Below are 20,182 nucleotides of genomic sequence, written 5' to 3'. Positions count from 1 at the left end.
TCAATAAATAAAAAGTACCACCAAGTAGCTATACAAGGAAATTGTAATGAAATTTCTTATCAGAAACCATCATAATAACATACCTGATGTATTAAAGCCTGAGACCAGTGCAAGAGATTAACAGTTTAAATACAGAATATACTTTATTCTCATTTTGACATTTATGATACATATAAAATACATATATTGGGGTTAAAATTACAAATGTGACAATTTTGATCAAAATAATTGTATTAAAATAGCTAACAGAACATTACATTATTTATGAAAGAAAGAAAAGGGTGAAAAAGCAGTGAATGTTACTAAATAGACAAAATCCCTGAACTGAACTCACATGATTACAGTACAGCTTAATCTAGGGGAGATTAATTATCTCCCCAAAGACAATAAATATGAACAACTGCCTGGTGTGTTCAGAGTCCACACTGTCATCGCTCAACGTGGGAAAAGAATGATAAATCTCTGTAAACATTTTGTTTTTAAATTACAATAAGCAGCATATACTTTTTCCTGATCAGTTCAGAACAGCTTTGGTCATTCATTGGTTTCAATTTATAGAAAAGGTAACAACAATTCAGAGCCATTGGAGGTTTACTGCTGACAAATTCATTGGAAAAGTGGGTCAAGTAAACATCTCTCTTACAAAAAAAAAAAAAAAAAAACCTGTCCAACATCTTGCCTTCATACTGGTACTTGGGTCTGTCTGGGTGGGATCGGTCTGGGGACTCCTGGCCCTTGTCTGTAATGTTGAAAAGCAGATCAGGTGATGACAATCTCAAACATTGTTGTACTCAAATTAAATAAGAGAGAGAGCTTATTAAAAAGGAAGAACATTTTCCAATTTAAGTACATATGAACTAGATTGTTTCCACATTGTTTCAAGTAAATGGTGTTTGCCAGAACAGAACTTATCAGTGCAAAACAAGGGTTTTACTATGTGGTAACTAAGGTCTTCTAAATGGTTGTACTAGTGCAAAGTGCCTGTGCAAATTCAGTTTTTGTGTGTGTTTTTAGTAATTGTTGGTTTGAGTGCTCATTGTTACAATTACACAGCAAAAGTTCAGTGACATTTTTATTTGTGCATGGTAGAAAGCAAATACTGATACTGACATTATGACATACAGTACAATACTTTCCCAATGGAAAGTATATTTACACTGTTCCCGATTTAGTGCACTATGGGCCAGATTTACTAAACCAGGCAAATTAGCAAACTACCAGGTAGCGTCTGGTTTAAGACGTGCTTTTTTAGGCGGGAAATAATGTAATAAAGTAAAAAATTGACTAGCACAAACCTTAGTAAGTTACCTTGCGTCATTCATTTAAATCCTCTTCTCCCATAAATTTTGCTTATGAAAGGGAAACTCCTACAAATGCATATCCAATTAGGTCAGCCGCAAAAATAACCCTGTCCACGCCTTTTCAGCGCTAATTTTTAACTGCGTGTCTTTAGTAAATCCTGACAGTAGTTTTTTAACGGCAAAAGAGGATTTGCGCTGGCACAAGCTGTTAGTAAATCTGGCCCTATGTGCCATTCACCATAGAAAATAGTAAATGTGTGAACTAGTGACCGATTTCAGCTGCAGCGTCTATTTATAGTGTGGGGGCGGGATGTTTCAAATTCTAGAGAGCATTTGATTGGACAGAAAAATCTGATGAGAAGCTAAAGTGCAGAATGATGTCATCCAAATTGACAGAAGTGAAAGACCGTAAGGTCCGAATGCTTATATCTTCTAAATGCGAATTTTGTCATTGTTTTGGAGCACACTAGCCTATAGATAACCTTAAGGCTAAAATATTCATACTAACTTCCATTTTGATTTCATGGGGACTTTAATGTTACAGGTCTGTCACTTGCCTTGGCAAACACCACAAATAAATCAATGGAACGCACAAAAAAACAGGTTGGGTTAGATATTTCTAGTGACATTACCTTGGTGTAGATACTGAGGTATTCACTGGATGTGTTGGTTTAGGTGGCTGAAAGAAACAAATGAAGAGAGCAAAGTTACTATTAAGATGATCGGCAGAAGTTGACTTACTATTAACCTTTAAAAAATGCCAAATTAAGTTTTATTTAGTGAGGATTTATTAATGTAACTTGTGTGCTTTTCCAGGACACAGTGGAATTGTTGAAATGAAAGCATGGCATAATCAATTCATCAGTCGTTTCTGGCTGTCTCTAAGAAGAGCTTGTGTGTATCAGTGTTTCTGTTGTTAGGGTTAACACATTTTCATCACTATGGCAGAACTGTGTGAGTGGTTTGCTGTTTGAACCTTTGTCGTTGACTGTGGAGTAGACACTCTTGTTGTATTGCCGTTTGCCCCCACATGTGACCGGGCATTCGAAGGACCATTTGCTGCATTCGGTGACCTGTTGTGAAAATATCAAATGTCAGAAGATTTCACAACAATTTTCAAACATTTTTGATTTTTGTGTTTGTTGACATGAACTTTCTGTCTCTGGGTGAATTCACTAATCAGTTACATTGCAATAGTTGCAAAATCTGGATCTTTTTTTTTAATGCCACTCACAATTCAACTCAACCAGGAACTACGTGATACGTGTATTTAAATTAATTCAGGCAGTCAAATGAAGTCAGCTCAAACATGCCTCCTTTCTATTCAAATAAGGCTTATTATGGAATATGCCAAATTCACAAACATCAATGTTATTTGTCGCAATTACCATGACGTATTTATCCTTCCCACAGAAAGCAATGGTAAAAGTACTAGTGGATTTTATTTAAAAGGGGTGTGTATGTTTTCTAGTCATCACAGCAGCAGAATATTTGGGGAAACATTTTTAAACCTTGGGTTGCTGGTCTGAACATTTTGTCTTTCAGCTATTGTGGGCACATTTCTGTACAATTGCTTCAGCAGTATTTTTGTGGCCGTGTTTGCGCCATTACCTGCTTTTTCTAATTTCTTTTGTGAGTTAGGGGCCAAAAGAATGAAAATAATACAAAAACCAAATAAAAAAAAAAACAAGTATGCATAATTCATTCTTAGTGATTTACCCTCTCTGTCTTAAAATGTAAAACTTCCTCCATTGTTTACAAATAAAATATTGCATATTACAACATTCAAGATTGACCATAAGACATATGTTTCAAGATTTATGAGGCATAAAAAGGCATAAAAATAAATGGCATAAAGCCTGGTACACACTGCACGATTTTAGCCCTGATTTTCACTCGTCGACAGTTGAGGAAAACGCCAACAAATGCCCGAATCGGAGGCAGATTGTTGCTCATTCAATAGTTGAGTGGCAATCGCATAGTGTGTATTATCAAAGATGCGATCTGAGAAAAGTGTGTGAGATATCCATATATCTGGACCTGTCTGCGCATGTCTATAGACTATGTCCTTTTTGCTATGTCCTTTATGTGACTTAAATCTGTTTTTCACATGACTGTGTGACCAGCACAAACCACATGGAAACTGATCTTTTCTATTCTGATTTGGGCCACTTCCATATGTGGTCCTAAATCTGATACAGGTCAGATATTTTGCAATAGCAAACGCAGCCTGAACGGTCATATCGAAATAAATGCGACTTCTCCGTCACTGTAGATCAACCTTTGTCACAACTCTGCGCTCACAGGAGTCACTTCAAAGATTTGACATACCCACCCAACGTTATCTAGACAGTTGCGGAAGGTAAAGTCAGTGAAGGACAGTGATGTGTCAGAGCTCATAAGTATTACAGTGACAGCTCTATATACAAGCAAAACACGAGGGCTTGTATTATAAATGTTTAAAAACTCTGCTCTCTTTTTGTGGATTTTTTTTTTACATTTTGCAAGAATGTGACAGAGTTCTTCCTATTGGAATTCTGTGTAATGTGTGACCCCTGACGGTAATCCATTGTGTAATGTGCACACAACAGCAACTAAATGGTGAAAATTGTGTAGTGTGTTCCTGGCATAAGCAATTGATGGACCTTTTGTGTCTGGATTGGCAACCCTTGATACAGCAGTTGAGACTGTCTCTTTTGAACACGTAGAGCAAAGCGATTATTATGACCACCAAAATTGGCACCACCAGAAGAAAGAAGATCAAGAGTCCATCTCTCAGGGAGTAATCTAAAAAGAAAGAGTTTTTAAAGTGATGAGGTAACCATTAAAACGTGTCACTGTGTGTTTTTTTTGTTTAGAGAGTGAGACAGTATGAGTGTGCTCTTACCAATCTGTGCCGGGCCGCTGTCGATACTTCCTCCCCTGCCAGATTTATCACAGTTGGGTGGAGCCCAGCCATTATAACAATGACAATGAAATTGATCATTACACACCTGTGTGAAAACCACACAATATAAAAAAAAAGTGAGACTTGATGAATTGGTTATTTAGTTAAATTGGTCTCTACAAGTAGGTGGAACTTGCAGTGATTCACATTAACACCAAGAACATGGATTTAAAAAAAAAAGTAGTTAGTAACTTACTCCATTACTGTTGCAGTTTCTCTGGGCGTCACATTTCTGACTCTGATCCAGAAGTGAAGAATTCACACACGTAAAGTCCAAACACACCTGAGAGACAAAGAGAAATATAGGACTCAACTGTTTGTATAAAAGTTACAGATTATAATAAAATGAGAGTTTCAAATTTAAAAGCAACTCCAACAGTACATATTATGGAGAATACAGTTTAAAATTGGCTCTAGTGTCCATTTATAATCATAAGCTAGTATTGCTTTCATTCAAGCTATTTGTCTTATTTTATATTATTAGACTATGTTTGAAATGTTCCAATACAGGTAGAAGTTTAAAAGCCTACATAATAAGCCAACAAAACGAATGACTTCTAAATCCTCTCCATTCTAACCTTTCCAGGAGCGCAGACCGAGCCAGTTTTGACATAGGCTGGATCTGGCACATCTGGGCCCAGGCCGAAGTCAGCAGTCATGCAGGAGATTGTGTCCTCTATTTTTACTACTCTGACCATCGCTCCTCTCGGTGGGTTTCTGCTGTCGAATACACATTGAATTTTCCCACACATAGCGTTTCTGTAAAGACACAAAATAAATAAATAAAAAATTATCTGATCCATGGATCAAAAACCTTAATATGATCCAAAGTTTTGTTATCCGTTGAACCAATAGTTAGGGTTAATATCATGTCTCACTGATGTCACAATTCGGTTCCATACACAATATTGATCTCACAATACGATATACTCACAAAAATTTGAACAAAGCCAAAATAGAGTTAAAATGGATTTTTTTATTTATTATTACTTTTATTTTAATTGACAATTAACAAAAAGTATTGTTCATTAAAATGCACAATTATGTTACACACACATATGCTTGCACTCTGTCCCTGACTACATATACATTTAAAAAGTTTTAAATATTGTGTGTATATATATATATATATATATATATATATATATATATATATATATATATACACAATATTTAAAACTTTTATATATATATATATATATATATATATATATATATATATATATATATATATATATATGTATGTATGTATGTGTGTATGTATGTATATGTATATGTATATATATATATATATATATATATATATATATATATATATATATATATATATATATATATATGGGGAGGGGGGACTTGTAACTACTTAAAGCACAATTTAAGTACTTTGATACCACAGCAATTCAGATGATGAATCTAACAATTAATGATATAAAATGTGGTATTTTTCGCAATGATCACAATGACTTTGGCATTAACAATGAAATTTTGTTAAGTAAACATTTCATTCATAAATGTCGTTTTTTCAAGACAATTCCTAACATTACTCATTGGAGGAATGAGTTGAAACTTTTTTATAACTCTTTATTATTGATTAATAACAAGAATGCAGAGAAACTGGCTTCTTTTATAATCAATCTTATTGAATAATTGCCATTTGTTTTATTTTATTTTGAATATGTAAATGCCATTTTTGCCATTTATAACATGCTCCATGTTCTTCTGTTCTTTTATGTATTTATTTTCTAAGATATGCTCTGTGGGTCTGTAGTAAGATTTTACATTGTACCCGTTTTGTTTGTATTTGCTTCGTTAATAAAAATTTTTTTTTTTAAATGAAATAAAAAATGTTTATACCACAGCAAAAACTACTACTAGCCTAACTAATAAAGTTCAAACATTAAAGGCAAGTGAACAGTCAGTAAAGAAATAAGATCAAATACACAAATTACAAACTTTGATAAATACAATATAACAAAGTTACAATAATGTAATGTCTAACTGTAGTGTATTCAGGTACAGACATGTAATAGTTAGGACTAATTGTAAAATAACACCGTAGTGTTCACTGTATTAATTAAGTATAGATTAATCTTTGTTAAAGCTGTATTTTGTTGTTTGATTAACTTAATGACTTAAAGTGACAGCAACCTATAAACACCTGCTGCTGTCTAAGACTGAATGCATGGATCCAATATAATGATACACATCCAATTTCTTTCTCAACGGTTTATGTTCACTTAAGACACAAACGATTGTGTTTAAGACAATACTTGCAGAGACATGTAATACAATACTTGCAATTTTTTTATTTATTTTAATGACCAACCAACCATGATGGCATATTTTAAAGATGTAAAACTAAAATTAAATAAGGTACTCACGGCACGTCACAACGTTGCGGGGTAGACCCAGAGTTTCCACAGTTTCCAAACATATCGCCAAGAGTATTAGCATAACTAAAGCACTTATCATCTGCTTTAGTTGCCTCTACAGAGAAGAACATCACACATGAATTCAACCATACCAAACAAGCTTTGTATAACATTTTGAAAACGCAGCATGTCATCTGATGCTTGGCCACATAATGTACGACAGAAAGTGACACATGATCGCCCAAGTATGTTTGAGATAAAACTCTACAATGAGAAGTACCTGAGCCAAAAATCTGTTTGCACTGGTATTCAAATGTTTGGCAGCGGCCCTCAAAGCAGAAGGCTGTGTTACTGGCACAAGGGATGCCGTCCATGGTGTAGAAATCTGAAGGACAGAATGGAGACACTCCACCGCAGAACTCCGGCAGATCGCAGGTGTTGACAGACGGTCTGCAGAGTGTGCCGGCTACATTGATCTGCTCACATTCAAAGGTCTTTCTCTCATTTCACTTCTTATAAGAATATATAATGTGTATCTAGTCAAGATATTTTTAACTGGACCATAAGATATTCATAAATGACTATGTTTTTTTGCAGTACAAGTAAATTAATAGAAGCCGAATAAATAATTATTTCAAATAATTATTTACTTTAGTTTAGTTTCCCAACTCAAACATCACAAATACCGCGGTTGAAAAGCAAGAAATTAACGCGGTATAGCGGTAAACCGTTATAGCGGTAATTACTTTAAAAAAATTAAGTATTTAGCATGTTCACATTTAAAAAGCTAGATCACTGTGTGTGTGTGTGTGTGTGTGTGTGTGTGTGTGTGTGTGTGTGTGTGTGTGTGTGTGTGTGTGTGTGTGTGTGTGTGTGTGATGAGGGGTCTGACCTGACAGTTTTCGCAGCAGCTTCCTGCACCACAGGCCGAGCCCTTAGTGAGGGTGCATGTATCGGCATTACAACACTTATTATTGCAGTCCTGCAACACAACAGTAAAGACTGCATTCAGTACAGCCAGACTGAAAAGGTCTGTAGTGTGTCATACAGCAAATCAATTTAATTTTTAAGATTTAAAGTGGCTTTGTCTTTCCTTTAGGTTTCAAATGATCAATGAACATTAAATAAACAGTTGAACAAATGGGGAAACTAGATAGGTCACACTAAAGAAAACATGAAATGACAATCAAAACCCACTAAACTTCTGATCCAATGGATTTTATGGATGTATCCATCATGAGAATTTCATTAGATCTTGTAAAGCGAGCTAGTATGGTATTGGTTAAATTTTATTTTTCCTGCTCACACTTCTATAGTAACTTCAGCAGAAAAGGAACATGTTCAAAGTGGAGCAAACTTGATCAAATATTATTTAAAAAAAGTTTTTAATAATTATAATAATATGCACAAATACATTTCGATTTCATGTTGACTGTTACACTCTTGTCTAAAACAATTAATTGGTGACGACTACGCTTATTATACATGTAATAGTCGTATGCATAGTTGTGATGAGAACATAGACTGTAAAAAAAAATTATGATGTCACGCTGATGATGTCATTTGGAGCCATAGTCTGCGCAGTAGTGATCATGAGGTTGAGGTATCAAGGTCCTGCAGATGTGCAATCACTAGCACATCTGTCAATGACGTTACACCCTATTTTATGGGATCAAATAACTTGCAAACTAAATATTAAAATTGTACGAAAACCGAACACTTGAACAACAACATACATCAGAGTGATAACTACCTAAAATGACAGAAACCATCTTAGGGAAAAATGTATTTGAAGTGTAATTAGATTTTTTTGTGTGTTTGGCTCACATCCCATTTGATTACATGGAGAAGGCGGGGTTTATGATCTATAACCGCAGCCAGTCACCAAGGGGGTGATCGAAATGTTTTGGCTTCACTTTTCAGGATGTGTGCGGCACACTTGGATAAGAAAAAAAAACTAAAACTGGAAGGTTTATGATAGGTTAATAAATTGTGTCTATAGTTTTTGGTATAATAGTGCCTGGAAACTGAAGACATTGGAAATATAATTAATTATTAACTCTGAATATTGATAAGGAAACAAAAAAATCCCTTGAAGCTCTGATTGCATACCGTTGAAACAGCAAGCCATTTTTTCCAGTAAAAAAAATAATAAAATACCTTAGGAGTGCCACAGTCACACTCCTCTCCATTCTCCAGAATGCCGTTCCCACAGCTGGGCACTGTGATGATGTTGTCTTGAGAGGGCGGGTTCCTCAAACACGCCCCACCGCCTCGCAAAATCAACCTCTCAAAATCCTTCGCACTGCAGTCACTGAATTTAGTCGACCCACTACATTCACACCCAAACACAACGCCAAACACATCAAGGACAGCAGGACATCAAGAAGTTTGCTACATTTTACTAAATGTCATAATCATTTGTTAACAAACAAGTATTCATTACTTCAATAAGCTTATTGTTTCTGCATTCAATTATTACATTGTTTATATTAATGAATGTTTCGCTAACTGTGATTTTGTACATTTCTGAATACATAACTGAGACAGTTACCTCTGATAACAGATCGCTCTAAATAGTAATGTGGACTCATGCATTTTCTGCAAAGCTGCTTTGAAATGAGGTGTATTGTTAAAAGCGCTTTACAAATTAACTTCCTGTTTTTTTTTATTAAAGTCAACAATAAATCCTCTCCATTTTACTTTCATAATCAGATGCATTTCTGAGTCAAACAGGATATTCAGCAACTTAAAAAATGGGGAGAGACACTTATGGTATATACAGATCTAGATTGCATGTTAGAATTTAATTTTACTTTAAATTATTATAAATATTATTAATCAAGAAAACAACATCAAATAAAATCTATTTGGCATGTCAAAGATGGCCATTGGTTTTGTTGTAATTCTGTATGACTTTTAACAAACGGTATTGTTTAACATACTTAAACTTAAAAGGGAAGATAAACTAAAGTAAAAAATCTTGATGTTTTAATGATGTTTTCTTTTAGTGTTCCACAGAACCAAAGACACAATTCACACAAATAGTTGCACGAATGAAGGATTGATATTATGAAACAACAACATTCACTGACCTGCTAGTGGGTGCCATGATGCAGCTCCCACCACCACAGTCACAGTTACTGTCATGACTCATGCCCAGGTTATGTCCCAGCTCATGAGCAGCCACCGTAGAGAACGACTGCAGCTTAGTATTATTACTAAACTGTGATGATATAACAGTAAAAAACAAAGGAGACATGAGATTAGAGTCTGCTTGCTGGCAAAGTATTTACATTTAAATGTATCTGAGGCAGGTATGTGACAGCATAGACCAGGGGTCACCAAACTCGGCCCTGGAAGGCCGCTGTCCTGCTGAGTTTAGCTCCAACAAGGTCCAACACACCTGCCTGGAAGTTTCTAGTATGCCTAGTGAGACCTTGATTAGCTGGTTCAGGTGTGTTAAATTGGGGTTGGAGCTAAACTCTGCAGGACAGCGGCCCTCCAGGACCGAGTTTGGTGACCCCTGGCATAGACAATCAAAACAATTAAATGAAATAAATATAAGCTTGATATGGTCACATTTTAACATATTTAACCCTGTGAAGCCTGACATGAATTACACTTTTTTGATGGTCCCCCAACACACATTCTACTGACTATAAGTAACTTTGCAATTGCATGTACCCTAACCTCATAGATATATACACTAGATGTCGCCATGGCTACAGCAGTTCATTGGAACGAATGCGTCAATAGAGCCGCCATCATGGAACAGGGGAGCCCCTCCTCTTTAATGCATCAGCGTCAATGTAGGCAAAGGTCTAACGGAAATAAAATCACCATAAATCGTCATGAATGCGATTTTCTAGTTTTTTTGGTTCGTTCCAACGGTCAGACATGTCCAGAGAAAGAAGACTTTTTTTTTTTTTTACATTCTTCCTAGTTCATATTTCGTTCGTGTGAACAGCCATACGCAGCACAAAAATCCGGCATTATACATGAATTCGAAGTACAGGCGGAGATAGCAGCGTTACCTAGCTACTTCCTATGACAAGACCCCTGTTCCAAGATGGCGGCGGTGTTGACGCATGCTTAGAACCCCAAGGTGACATCTAGTGTATATATCTATGCCCTAACCTAATAGTCTACTAATAGTCTAATGAGAGTTAGTTGACATGTAGTTGCAAAGTTACTTATAGTTGGATAGTAGTTAGTTAGTCTAAAGTGGACCATTGAAATACAGTGTAACCATGTTTTTTGTTGAGTATCATATTTGATTATCAGGCTTTTATGGCTCACATAGTATGAAATAGTGACAATACAGAGCTCATACTCAAGAAATAATGGATGGTCTATTTTACTGTCATTAGTGAATATTGTAGAATAATTCCGCAACACTGTAAAGGGTCCGTCTGTAACAGTGTCGCGCAGCGTAACGTTGTGTAATTAAATACATTGGTATGGCGGTATATTAAAAATTAATATCGTAACGAAAATATACACCGGTTTTCGGTATGAACCGGTATACCGCCCACCACTAAAACAGAGCGTTGCCATGGACGCGGTGTTCTTTACCGGAAGCAATACAATCGTTTTTAAATCAATAAACTCCTTTTTAAATCAATATTTTGTGTCAAATTATTGATTTATTTGGTAGGTAGCCATGTAATAAGCGGGATAATGTATAGTGAGGCGGTTGTTATAGTGAATACAACCCCTTCAGGCTGATTCAAGACCCGCTTCGCGTCGGGTCCCGATCAGCCTGTCGGGGTTGTATTCGCTATAACAACCGCCTTGCTATACATTATCCCTTACATATCAGACTACTTGCATACAATGCATTTAAATACCAGCTGTCATCACACTACGTGTATCTCCAAATACGATGTCTTATTAAGACAATATTTAAATTATTAGTTTTATTATCCAAGCTCTGTAGTTTTTATTGTGTGAGGCAAAACATATTATGCAATGCAATACAACGATGATTCATAGATGTACACATACAAGTTCCTTTGAACCGTGATGTATCATATTTGATATTGTAATCATGATTAAAACATTTTTTTAAAAAGGATGAATAATTAAGTAAACCCATGTTGCTTCAGTCCAGTAGGTGTTCATCTTGAAATATTACTATACAAGTTATTCTGACATTTACTTCATAAGATTTCAACGCAAAAAACCCATGTAGCACGACCTGAAGGAGGATGTGAAATAATACTAAAATGCCTTTTACTTGCTAAAATAAATAAAAAGTACAAATTATCAAATGTGATAGACTTTTCAGGGTTAATTGCTTCTCTTCCTTCTGGCAGGCCTTTCCATCAATAAAACATGCAGGTTTTAGATTACTGCTTTCAGAAAACTATCACCCCTGAAGGCTTCAAAATACTTAAGAGCATTCTAACATAATCAATAGTTTCAGTATAATAGTCAAAATGACTGATGCAGTATAAATGCTCTAACCACATTGATTCCTCCGCCGGTATTCGCAGAGCAGACAGTCCCCACGAAGGCCATGCCAAGCACACCATCAGGGTACGCTCCTGAACGGCCTCTTTAATAAACAGAGACACAGATCATGTTACTCAGAACATACACAGGTCTAATGTCAATGACATCTGGTGTCATTTCTGAGAACCAAGACAAATTCAATTAAATGGTAAAGACTACATTCTTAAACTGTAAATAATTTGAACATTGCAGTAAGTTTTGTATTAATCTACAAAAACATTTATTGCACCATAAAGGCACTAAATTAAATTGTAATCTGTTTTGGCTTTAATGATTCCGCAAAATAATTAATATATAATACACTTCAGTTAAAGGGTTAGTTCACCCAAAAATGAAAATAATGTCATTAATGACTCACTCTCATGTCGTTCTAAGCCCGTAAGACCTCCGTTCATCTTCGGAACACAGTTTAAGATATTTTAGATTTAGTCCGAGAGCTTTCTGTCTGTCCATTGAAACTGTATACAGTATACGGTCCATGTCCATAACGGTAATAAAAACATCATCACAGTAGTCCATGTGACATCAGTGGGTTAGTTAGAAGTTTTTGAAGCATCGAAAATACTTTTTGGTCCAAAAATAACACAAAATAAGACTTTATTCAGCATTGTATTCTCTCCCGGGTCTGTTGTCAATCCTTCACAGTTACGCTGATGGCGTAAGACGCTGATGACGTGTTATCTGGTGCGCCGAGCTTCATTTATAGACTGAGGGAAACGCACGCTGTAAAAGTGTCTCATCCGCTACATGCACATTTACGCACCATTAAAAAAATGATATCCACGCAAACAATGTAGAATAGCTTGAATATAGCGTGCGTCTCCCTCAGACTGTAAACGAAGCTCGGGTGCACCAGATAACACGTCATCAGCGTCTTACGTCAGCAGCGTCACTGCGGAGTCCTGAACGCAGATTCACAACAGACCCGGGAGAGAATACAATGCTGAATAAAGTCTTATTTTGTGTTATTTTTGGACCAAAAAGTATTTTCGATGCTTCAAAAACTTCTAACTAACCCACTGATGTCACATGGACTACTTTGATGAAGTTTTTATTACCGTTATGGACATGGACCGTATACTGTATATACAGTTTCAATGGATGGACAGAAAGCTCTCGGACTAAATCTAAAATATCTTAAACTGTGTTCCGAAGATGAACGGAGGTCTTACGGGCTTAGAACGACATGAGGGTGAGTCATTAATGACATTATTTTCATTTTTGGGTGAACTAACCCTTTAAGCACGATCTGCTGTGAGTTCACAATCAAGTTGAATTAGATATAGAATTTGAATTTGATATAGAGTTGAATTTGATATAGAGCTGCTTGAACTGTACATCGGAGTGGACTCGGTCCCTCTGTCAAAATCTAGGGGACGAGGGTCTGTGTCCATATAAACTTCCCTTGTCCACTTCACGAAGTGGAACGCACTTCAAAATGGCAGCAGGGATTCCCCCAAGGGGAAGTGCTTATGGAAGTTTGCGAGTGCGTATCTAAAAGTGGAGTGGAACGCAGCCTCACTTACCCTGGCTGCACCTAAATTGTATACTCTCTGAGTAGGCACTTCTTTTGAATAAATACTTGCATTGTAATTGTTAAAAAAGTATGTTCAATATAGCATGATTGTTTGTAGTATAAATGTAATCCAGAAGAAAATTCGCAGTGTTGGGGTAGCTACTTTGAAATTGTAGCTTGACAAGCTACAAGCTACTCATAAGTTAATGTAGTTAAGACACAGTCAAGCTACCCTTCTGAAAAAGTACTTAGCTACACTACAAGTTACAATCAAACAGTAGCTAGCGACATTGACACTACTTGATGGAGCTCGCAGCATTTAATGTGAACGGAGCCGCTCTGAGACGCGAATCATGAGCTGCTTGCGTGAACACAGCGTGCTTCATTCTGAAACCCACAGCAACCCATTTATAAGGTCACAGTCAAGTGGCAACCTCTCTTGAATCCAACACGGAAGTGACTTAAACTGCAATTCACTGACTGGCCACTAGAGACAGGCTGCAAAAGCGAGTCAATCCCATATACCCCCCATATTAAAATGCCCAATTTTACAGCGGAAAACAATATGTTTAAAGCCTGGTACAAAAAGTGGTTTTGGTCTATATAATTTTGCCCTTAATAAGAACTGTGAAGGGGGTGAATTATTTTCTAACTCATTAGTTTAAATTATATTAATCCTTAAAGTTCTGCATAATTAAGGGTGTGGTCACTTAAGGGACAGGTGGATTGCCCTCGCCGTCACTCCTACCAGTTTGTCTGCTGTCTGTTAGCTGTCACGTCACCTCAGCTAATCCCGCCTCTTTGACCATTTTCAGTTATCCTTATCCGTCCATTGTTTTATACAGTCTATGGTCACAGCCTTTGCCATGTGATAAGCACACTAAGCTATATCGCAATTTAGTTTTCTCTTCGATTGACCAAATAGTGCAAATCACAGCGCAATGGCGCAAATTCTTTAGTAACTTTTTTTAATGCCAAAAAAGGGTTTGCACTGGTGCAAACTGTTAATAAATCTGGCCCTTGATAAATAGTGCAGTAAAGCAGGATAATCAATGTAAAAAAAAGCTATTAATCACCTGTATATGCTTTAAGTCTTCGACGCAGACAGTGTTTTATTCTTTGGTTTGCATAAATTATATACTAAAGTATAACCTTTACTAGTTGATTCTTGTGAAAAATCAACCCACTCCTGTACGTCCTTTACATAATTATCAGACAAACTCTAAATCTGCAAGATGCAATAGATGATGGTAACGCACAATTTTAGTTTACGATCTAATAAAACGACGGCGCTGCTACAATGCATTGCAAGTTTGTCAAATTGCTAAATTAAATGTCGTTTTTGTAGCGCTACACCGCTACTTGTTGGAAAAATTCTAAATCTATCTAACAAAAAGTAGCTAAAATGAACTTGCTGAAAGTAGTAATGCTAGAAAGCCTCTGCTCTTGGCAATTGCGCTGGCGCTGACTCACTGGACAATGTGGACATTTGACTTTAAAAGTGTTGCGAAACATGCAAGAAGCAACAGAACATCATTTTGCACAAATGTCGCCAAAGGCACATCTAATGAGCCTGGGTTGCTAATGCTAGATGGGGGAGTCTTCAGAAAACAACCAAAGCCACATTCTAGCAGCTCAAGAATGAACAAACATTTCATTGAAAAAATGAATCGAAAAAACAGCTATTGCTACAAGATGTGATAGTAGTACTTACACAATGAGCTGCCCCACGTCATGCCTGAGTTGAGGTAACAGATCTGTTTTCCTCCACTGCACAAACCTGCCCAACACGTCCCCGGCATTGCCTTCCACACTGAAGGGGTTCTCATTGTCAAAGATCTTCAAGCCAATCAATGATATCCGGATATTCAGCTGTTTGTAGTACTAGGGTTCACACAGAAACAGCCACGAATATTTCATTACATCATCACAAGAAAGGCTCGGAAATACAATACAACAGTCTTAACACATTATTGAATGAGGTTAGGGTTGGGCTTATCCTAACAATAACGTTATCCGTAGCTATAATTCTCACCGTATCAAGCAAGTTAGCCAACTGGACCATCTCATCACGCACAGCAGTTTTGTCGCGGTTTTTATTGACATACTGAGAACAGATAAACACACCTCTCAGAATCAGCCAACTATATAATGATGAAAAAAAACTATTCCAAAAACACTTTGAATGGCTAAAACTCACCCTTTGGTTGTCAACCACTAATACCAACTCCACGTATTTGGTCTGAGGTAAGTTTCGCTTTTTCTGTGGATTCAACAAATTCATTGAAATACCAAATATTGCGTTTGTAGAACATCAAAATTTTTAAGACAATACAATATATTTTCGAACCCGTAAAAACATGGACATGTCAGCGTAATGGGAGTGGTCCTCACTGGGAGACATTTCATTGGCCAGTCCACATACAAATGGCTCTGACTGACTGTCCTTCAACATGAAGAGGAGATGTTCATTGGCTTTGGAGTGCAAGATGGGTTCCAGCCCATAGCCTTCATTACCGATGAGAATGACCCCCCTGAAACACAGTGTATAACGTTACAACCTAATGTTTGACAAGTAACAGCTGACATTGAACATAAAAAGTTGATATGACTTTTCTTACTCTTATTAAAAGTGACTATATATGTAACGGAGTGTCTTTTTGTGCAAATAGCCCATCTTGTTTGATAAGGCTATTTATGCTATTTACACCACCAATGGCTGGTTGATCCACACATAATTACTAAAGAAACCAGTCTGGTGTGGAGAATAATGGTGCGATCACATTTACCATTTCTCTGTGAAATTGTGTGGCCGAAATCCAGTATTTTCAACAGGAATCAGTGTGATCAGGAGTTTGTGTGAGGGTGGAAATTAATACATGCATTAATCCCATGCAGCTTTTCGTTAAGTGTTAAAATTTTTCACGTAAATTCGCTGCATTCACCAACCGAAAGCTGCTTGGTTAGGAACTGACTTCTGAGGGAGTTGTGCTTTATATATCTACGCTATTGACAATGGACGTTTTTTTGCCCATAAAATCTTGCAGAAAGTTTTGCTAATGTGTAGCTTTTGAAGAGGCCAGAGTTTTTTCAGATCTCATTCAACTTCTTTTCCCATCACATATCACCTCAGAAGAAAATCTTCACAAAAGTGGAAATATTTAGTCGGCCTATAATTTAAAATAGATGTAATATCTGAACAACATCCTCCACGTGCAGCTCATATTGTTACCACGCTCAAAACCGTGGCTCCCTTCCTGAACCTTCAGGTTCAATATGGTTAGGGGTAGGGGGTAAGTGTAGGATTCATTTAGGATTTTAATAAACATAACCATATACACTGAATAAGGTGTTAATATAGCATACTGTTTTACAATGTACTACATACACTGAGGTTCAAATAGTATCTGCCACTAGCTTAGCTTAACTACTGTAGATATGAAACACCTTTCATATTTCTAACTTCTAGAAATAAATAGCACTGACTAGTGTCAATGTTTAAGTTTATATTTTAGATTCAAGAATCAACACAAAATGAAATGATTTTTGCATTTTAAAGAAAGCTAGATTGTTAGATGTATATAAGAAAAAACAGACCAATCACCATTCAAGTATGCAAATAAATAAAATAAAGAAGACAAACCTGAATGGAGCCTGTAGGTTAAAGCTGAATTATTTTTTGGATGTTAAAAAATACTTTCTAAAATGTAGTATTTGCTTTTCATAACATTAATTTGAATGTTTAAATGACCAACGTGTTAATTTCTGGCTTAACCAATCGTGTGAGTTTGAGGAGGGACTTTTAGCCTGTGATCAGGAAACCTGTTTGAAAATAATTCATGTTTTTGCCATTTTTAGTTATTTTGTGAAGATTTTGTAGAAGAAAAACAAGAAGAGTGCTGGTGTAACCGTTTTAAAAAGTGGGTTGGTCAGGAGTGTGTGTGTATAAATGTACAATAATAAATGCACAAAAAAAAATATACCATTATGGTGTCCAGAAATCAATTTCATTAGTACACCGAGTTTTATGTATTGACATAGAACTTATGTTTAATGTGATAGTTTCATCCTAATCCACCCTTGTTAAGTTTCTTATTTTTTTCTCTCATTTAAACCAAGATCAGTGATTGTATATCAAGAGCAGGGACACGTTTGTGTGCATTTAGATTTTGTGATTTCACCCGAATGAATGGAGATTCTCTGCAACAGCCTCGAGCGATAGATTGAAGAGCGCATCTGTGTGAAGACTGCGCAGTGTGCATGAGCGCCAAGAAAACACTGTTGCCTTCCGCCACTGATCATTACAGCGGCAACGAGCACTCAAAAAGTGTCAAAAAGTGTTGGGAACATGTCCCACCTGTCTCTCCCGCAAATTACGCATATGAAGAGGAAGAGTTTTAATACAGAGCTGCCTTGCAAAGAAAAATGTGGCACCCAAAAAACTGGTATGACTGCTTTTTATGAAGTGAAAGTGTACAGTAAGTAGCATACATACCTGAGACCTTCACAGTTGCTGAGAGCTACGAGAGAGTCTTCATATCCCTCCACATACCCTTGATAGTGACAATGCTCCTAGAACAAAACCACCAGTATTAGTACAGCTTGTTTTCAAATAATTTGTCAAAGTTAATATTTTGGTTAATGGTCACCATAAAAAGACCATGACTAAATGATTACAAGGTCAGATGACCAATGCCTATTGACAAAGTATTTCACATTTCCTCATTCTGAACCAAGCTAACGTATATTTAAAGTAGGTGGTAATAAAACAGAAAAACAATTCTCACAACTTTCCCTTTCTCCTGTGCGTCATGAGAAAACACGACAAAGTTCTTCGATAAAAATTCTCTGTGGAAATAAGAGATCAAATTACAATTTTCATCATTAAATAAAGACATTTCAGCCAAACTACTTCCGAAGTTCATACGTGTTCTTTGTCAGATGCAGTAAACGTTCACTGCCATCAATCCTGACTGAGTATGTGATGCTATCAGCATGTCTATCCTGAAATCAGACACATCATTTTAAAATAGGTAGAGAACAACATCATAACTTACTTCCAGACAATGTGACAATAGTGCTTTATACCTGTGCAGGTGTGTGTGAGGGGTCTGCATTTCTCCTCCAGCGCTCATGAACCAGCTGAGGTTTGACCACATCAGAATTCTTCACATAGGTGGTGTGAACTATGAAGGTATATGATAAAAGAAGCAGATAAACACAACAGTAAGAATATCTTAATAACTAACTAAATATGGAAAAAGTTTGATCATTTGCAGAAATGGGTTTTGTGAGTTCTTCAACTTAAGCCTATTGTCTATTGGAAAAAGTCTAATCTACTTACCAAGGCTGAATTTGTTTGATGAAAAATACAGTAAAAACAGTACTATTGTGAAATATTATAACATTTTAAAATAAGCATTTTCTATTTTAATAAATGTTAAAATGTTATGTATTCCTGTAATGGCAAAGCTGAATTTTCTCCAGCCATTACCTCAATTTTCAGTGTCACATGATCTTTCCGAAATAATGCTCAATTATTATTGGTGCTCAATTATTAATAATGGTTCTTATTGTTATCAATCTTAAGTGTTTATTTATTTGTTTTTTTATTAAAGATCATACTTGCCCCAAAATTATAAATGGTAGTTTATTATGCATGGTTACCATAAAAAATATTAAGCAGCACAAATGTGTTCTACATTCATAATAATAACTTTCAACACCAAATCAGCATAATAGAATTATTTCTGAAGGATCATGTGACACTGAAGACTGGAGTAACTAAGATGAAAAATCAGCTTTGCTTCACAGGAATACATTTAAAACTAAGTTCAAATAGGAATGTTTAAATTCTACTTTACTAGAATTCTATTTATTTTGGCTAAATGCAGCCTTTATGAGCATAAGATACTTCTTTCAAAACATAAAAAAAATATTACAAACTCATCGCCATATCTAGGCAGTCAGTATCAGTTTTAGTGATATGCTACATTGTGTTCGCCATATATTAGCTACTAGCTATTTTTAAACAAGACCAAAACACAACTAAAGTAATTTAACCTAGTTATATATTAGTATAAAACTATCAATCAATATGTTATTTTCCCTATTAATATTCCAATACAGACTTTTGTAGTGTTGTAGTTTGTCGGAGAAACACGACGATTGTTTAGTTTTTTACTCCATTGTGTGTGTTAGTCAAAACAGTATGAAAACAACAAGTAGTCTAAATGATCGGATTTGTCTTACCTGGGAAAATCGCGAAGTTTGTGATTATGAGAATGAAGTAAATATGCCGCGTCATGATGTTTCTCTGGACTGACGTTTGGTCTCAGGTGAGCGCGAACGAGGGCGTGCGAGCAGTCAGACAGGTGGAGCGACATTCTCTTATTAGTCTAAGTTACCTCGAATTCAGGCCGTATCAGCTATTTATTGATTTTATATAAAGATGGGGATGTAGATAAACCTGTTGGCTGATTTATTTCATAGCATGTAATTCATTAAGTAGCATGCCTAAGTTAGT

The 20,182-nt window shown here is 36.1% G+C and overlaps 1 protein-coding gene across 1 annotated transcript; it reads right to left on the bottom strand.

Moving 5' to 3' along the window:
• Positions 1-119: 119 nt before the first annotated feature.
• Positions 120-20,047, bottom strand: adam9b (ADAM metallopeptidase domain 9b). The gene is made up of 22 exons (XM_079594980.1): positions 19,909-20,047; positions 18,745-18,842; positions 18,584-18,660; positions 18,444-18,504; positions 18,152-18,228; positions 16,007-16,190; positions 15,857-15,919; positions 15,692-15,763; positions 15,371-15,540; positions 12,093-12,183; positions 9,716-9,846; positions 8,781-8,952; positions 7,513-7,602; positions 6,901-7,096; positions 6,630-6,735; positions 4,827-5,007; positions 4,445-4,531; positions 4,189-4,294; positions 3,947-4,088; positions 2,278-2,374; positions 1,934-1,980; positions 120-739 (listed from the first exon to the last, which is right to left on the bottom strand). The coding sequence occupies exons 1-22, from the start codon at positions 19,961-19,963 to the stop codon at positions 682-684; spliced, it is 2,361 nt and encodes a 786-aa protein (XP_079451106.1). The 5' UTR covers positions 19,964-20,047; the 3' UTR covers positions 120-681.
• Between the last annotated feature and the right edge of the window lie 135 nt (positions 20,048-20,182).

The sequence above is a fragment of the Phoxinus phoxinus genome (genome assembly GCF_949152265.1).
Source record: "Phoxinus phoxinus genome assembly, chromosome: 21".
NCBI classification, from domain to species: Eukaryota; Metazoa; Chordata; class Actinopteri; order Cypriniformes; family Leuciscidae; genus Phoxinus; species Phoxinus phoxinus.
Note: the sequence above shows the minus strand (reverse complement) of the source record. Positions and strands in the feature narration are given on the sequence as shown.

Coding starts and splice junctions, on each gene's coding strand:
- adam9b (XM_079594980.1), bottom strand. CDS start 19,963: ATGACGCGGCATATTTACTTCATTCTCATAATCACAAACTTCGCGATT. Junction 16,191..18,151: donor AGCAACTGTGAAGGTCTCAG/GTATGTATGCTA, acceptor ACTGTGTTTCAG/GGGGGTCATTCTCATCGGTA. Junction 15,541..15,691: donor TGGCTAACTTGCTTGATACG/GTGAGAATTATA, acceptor TGTGAACCCTAG/TACTACAAACAGCTGAATAT.